Source organism: Phaseolus vulgaris, unplaced genomic scaffold, assembly GCF_000499845.2.
Source record: "Phaseolus vulgaris cultivar G19833 unplaced genomic scaffold, P. vulgaris v2.0 scaffold_336, whole genome shotgun sequence".
NCBI lineage: Eukaryota > Viridiplantae > Streptophyta > Magnoliopsida > Fabales > Fabaceae > Phaseolus > Phaseolus vulgaris.
This window is the reverse complement of record NW_027174210.1, coordinates 17721-22718: the sequence shown is the minus strand read 5'-3', so window position 1 is coordinate 22718 and position 4998 is coordinate 17721. Positions and strand designations below refer to the sequence as shown.

General features: G+C 24.1%; 1 protein-coding gene across 1 annotated transcript; it reads right to left on the bottom strand.

The window, feature by feature from the left end:
• Positions 1-3609: 3609 nt before the first annotated feature.
• LOC137817621 (transcription factor GTE12-like) lies at positions 3610-4191 on the bottom strand. The gene has a single exon (XM_068620896.1). The coding sequence runs from the start codon at positions 4189-4191 to the stop codon at positions 3610-3612; it is 582 nt and encodes a 193-aa protein (XP_068476997.1).
• Positions 4192-4998: the final 807 nt, after the last annotated feature.

Genomic DNA, 4998 nt, shown 5'->3' with positions numbered 1-4998 from the left:
GATAGATTCGAAAGTTTATTCTTTTGAATATTCTTTTGAACTATCTATCGTTAGAAAATTATAAATGTGACTCATATGAAATAGATTTTGGACTTTGTGTTTGAATGCAATTTAATAAAATAAAAGACATATTGGTTAATGTAAGAAGTTATATATATATATATATATATATATATATATATATATTTACATTTGATACCTAATGAAAATTTAATCTAATGGAAATTTGGAAAGAATAAAATTGGGTTCTATCTCAAGTTGTTCACCGTTAACCATTAAGAAATAATGTGAAAAGAAAGGAATTACAAGAGATAGATTAAGAAAAGGATTAAAGAAACTACTCACATAAGGACCCTCATAAATAAAGGTAAGTGACTATCTCTATTATAATCGAATATGATGTGTGAGAATCATAATTGAAAGATGATATTGTATGCATTATGTATACTAATATTATTATTGATACTAATATTTATATATATTTTTTAATTTTTTAATTTTTTATAATTTAAATATTATAATTTTATTTAATTAAATAAAAAATAATTAAACTCAAATTACTTTTCTAATTTAATTCTAACAACGTAATAAATATTAAAATTATTTCAATTCCCTATGACCTTCTTTATATTTTCACTTTTTTTATTTTAGTTTGTTCATTGCTTTTAATTCCCATAAAAAACTATAAGAATCCAAATCCGTATGTAAAAATCCATATGTAATGCTCACTTTACATATGCATTTGCATCCGTAGGTAAAAATCGGTATGTAATACTTACTTTAATACGAATCCGTATGCAATGCTCACTTTACATACAGATCTGGATTTGTATATAAAAATCGGTATGTAACACTTACTTTACATATGGATTTGGATTCGTATGTAAAATTCCGTATGTAATGCTCACTTTCATACGGATATGCATTCGTTTGTAAAAGTTCATATGTAATGCTCACTTTACATACAGATCTGGATCCGTATGTAAAACTTCGTATGTAATGCTGACTTTACATACGAATTTGGATCTGTATGTCAAAATCCGTATGTAACGCTCAGTTTACATACGGATCTAGATCCGTGTGTAAAAATCCGTATGTAACGCTCACTTTACATATGTAAAATCCATATGTAATGCTCACTTTACATATGCATTTGCATCCGTAGGTAAAATTCGGTATGTAATACTTACTTTAATACAGATCTGGATCTGTATGTAAAAATCGGTATGTAACACTTACTTAACATATGGATTTGGATTCGTATGTAAAAATCCGTATGTAATGCTCACTTTTCATACGGATTTGGATCCGTTTGTAAAAGTTCGTATGTAATGCTCACTTTACATACGAATCTGGATCCGTATGTAAAACTCCGTATGTAATGCTGACTTTACATACGGATTGGATTTGTATGTCAAAATCAGTATGTAACGCTCACTTTACATACGGATCTTGATTCGTATGTAAAAATTCGTATGTAACACTCACTTTATATACGGATCTAGATCCGTATGTAAAAATCCGTATGTAACGCTCACTTTACATACGAATTTGGATTCGTATGTAATCCTAATATCAAATTTCTTGTAGTGATTATAGATTTGTAATAGTATTTCTTTTTTTTATAGATAAATGTGTTGTTCGATTTGTTTCGAACATAAGTTAATAGTAGTCTTCATGTTAGGGTTCAAAATTTGTAAACTCATGTTACGTTGTTCCTAATTATATGAGTTCTAAATATTAAATTGAATATGATGATCTAAAACACATACATATTGATGACTGAACACCAAACAACAAAACTACGATAATACAATATGTTCCTTTGCTTGAAAATTTTATTATAAGAATAATAATAATAATTATTATTACTTATATTATATATTTTTATTCTAAAATTATATAATAGTAAATTCTCAAATATATTGAAGATGGATGGAACAACTTTTATAGGTTAAACTACTTTAAAGGAGGTGACAAGATTATCTCTGAAACACAAATCAACGAACCAAATAATGAAATTCTAGTGATTTTTCTTTTGTGAGAAATGATTATTTTAGATGATTATTTCTTACTTTATTGAAATTTAAAGAATGATTTACTTAAATTCATGTCTCACATTGTTGACACATGAACAAGTTAAGTTTACTTTTAATGTTTATGATTTATTTAACTAATTTCTATTATATTTAATTTCTCTTATGCAAATATGATTTTTATTATGTTTAGTTTCTTTCATGCAAATATAATTGGTGCCTTTTTTTTAAATTCAAACTACTCTACTTTTTGTAAAATACTTAATTTTTAACTATTGTTCTTCCATGTAATTGATATTTTTATGTAATTTTCACTTCTTCTAGATTTTTTAAATTATTAATAATTTTAGAACTTGTATTATGTTTTATAATATCAAATTTAATATAATATCTAAATTATAATTTTTTAATAGTATAATATCAAACTATTTTACTTTGGGTAAAATACTTATTTTTTAATTATTTTTCTTCCATGTTTCTTAAATTTAAATTGTTTGTTGTTAGTTCAGGTGTGAGGATAGTGAGATGCCGAGTTTTATCTAAAATACCAAAATATTATCTTTTTAAATACAATAGGAGTTAACTAAAATTGATTAAACTTTAAAAAAAATGTGACTTAATTAAATCTAAGTGACAAATACTTAACAAACCACCATTTATCAAATTAGTAGAGACTTAATAAAAAATATTACAAAAAAATTAAATCATTGTTGACGGTCCAGAGAAACTTTTGTCGTTTACATTAAAGTGGTCATTTAGTGTCATCCAATTTCATTCAATTAATTAAAAATATAGTTAATAAATTATTTAATTTTGTTTATGGATCTATTATTGATTTGATGTACTCATTATTGATGTTTGCGTCTTTATTGTTTTAAAGATTGCTGCGTGACACCACTCATACAATTTTTTTAATTAATGTCTCTTAATTTTCTTTTGTTATGAAGTTAAAGATTTAAACGGATCTATTGGCTATAAGCTATTATTCAGTTAATGCCAAATGTCGTTATTTTTTATTTTTTAATTCACTTCTCACTTCTAATGGGAATAAACATTTCTTTTACAGTTTTACTTTTTAGATTCAGTTTAATTGTATTAAAAGAAAATATGATCATTTTTCATACTTAGTTTCGTAAACATACAATATGAATTCAAACTTAATATTATCATAAATAATCTAAAACTTGCATATCTATATATAGCTTCTTCTTTTTTAAATAATTTGTTATTACATTGAATCTTGAGTTTCTTTGATAATTTGTTTAATATATAATATTTTAAAAATCTATATATAATAATAACAGAAAGATTTCAAAAAAAAAATACTCTTTGTAACATTATTATATTTGCAAGAGGATTTTCAAGAAGTAAACAACCCTACAAGAAATATTTTGGTAAAAGTTTATAATTTTGTAATTACTTTTGATTGAAATTGACTAAACACACAAAGATAAAGAGTAATAAGATCAAGAAAATCGAATTACATATCAACAATGATCAATTCTTGAGTAGTCAAATTTACAAAATAGCTAATATAACAAACTTTTAAAGTTTCTACAAAAATCTTTTTTGATTAAAGATTTTCTTCAACTATCCACCTTTTCTTCATGGTTTTCCAAGTGAGCTCAAAAGATTGAGTGATTCTTGTTGCAATTTTGTGTATCTCACTTCTTGGAGGATAACCCAAGGGATAAGAGAAGACACTCACCATGTCATCCGCAAACTCATCAACTTTTGAGTACTCCAATTTTTTTAGCTTTGATTCAATATCCCGTAAACTCATTGTCTTCTTCTTTTTCACGTTCTTATGGATAACAAGATCACTCTTTTTGAAAATCCATGCATCTCTTCCAACCATTAAACGCTTCAACACTGCCCAACATTGCATCTTTTTGTGTTTATCCATTGCCATTGCATGCTTCTCCCTTTTCTTGCACTCCATGCGCAATCTTTCTTTCTTCTTTCTCTTATCACACCCCTTGTACCTAATTTCTTGATTTCTGGCACCAGATTGTAATGGAATTTTTGTATCAACCCATATTGCTTTTGCGTAACCCTTCTTATTCTTCAATTCACATACACCTTCACACTTTTGAGGACATGAAGAATAAATTTTTATGATCAGCTTCTTGCAAGATTGTTCTAATTCTCCCATTGTTGAGTAGAAAATGAATGAAGAAAATGAGAATAGAAAGAAAAATATGACTTAGAAGACCAAATATCATTATTTAAACTAATATATATAAAAGGAAAGTGATAGTAAAATTTATTATTTTATTCTTTTAAATAAGATTTTATATCAAGAAACGTTTAGTAATATCACTTATTTTCTTTAAATTCTAATACTACTTTAAATAATTTATTACAAATTCAATATAATTAATATTAATATAAAATATTATTATATTATTTTTATTTAGATATACATAACGGATACTACTATTAGTATATATATTTAAAGTAATATATATATATATATATATATATATTTATATATAAAAGGAAACTGATAGTGAAATTTATTATTTTATTCTTTTTAATAAGATTTTATATCAAGAATATCAAGAACTGTTTAGCTTTTAAGATAATAATATCACTTATTTTCTTTAAATTTAATACTGTTTTAAAGAATTTATAACAAATTCAATATAATTAATATTAATATCAAATATTATTATATTATTTTTATTTAGATATATATAACGGATACTACGTACATATATTTAAAGGAATATATATAAAAGGAAAGTGATAGTTAAATTTATTATTTTATATCAAGAACCGTTTAGTTTTCAAGATAATAATATCACTTATTTTCTTTAAATTTAATACTACTTTAAAGAATTTATTACAAATTCAATATATTATTTTTATTTAGATATACGTAACAGATACTACTATGAGTATATATTTAAAATTAATCTAATGGTCACAACTTCATATACTTTTTTTTATTTGAATA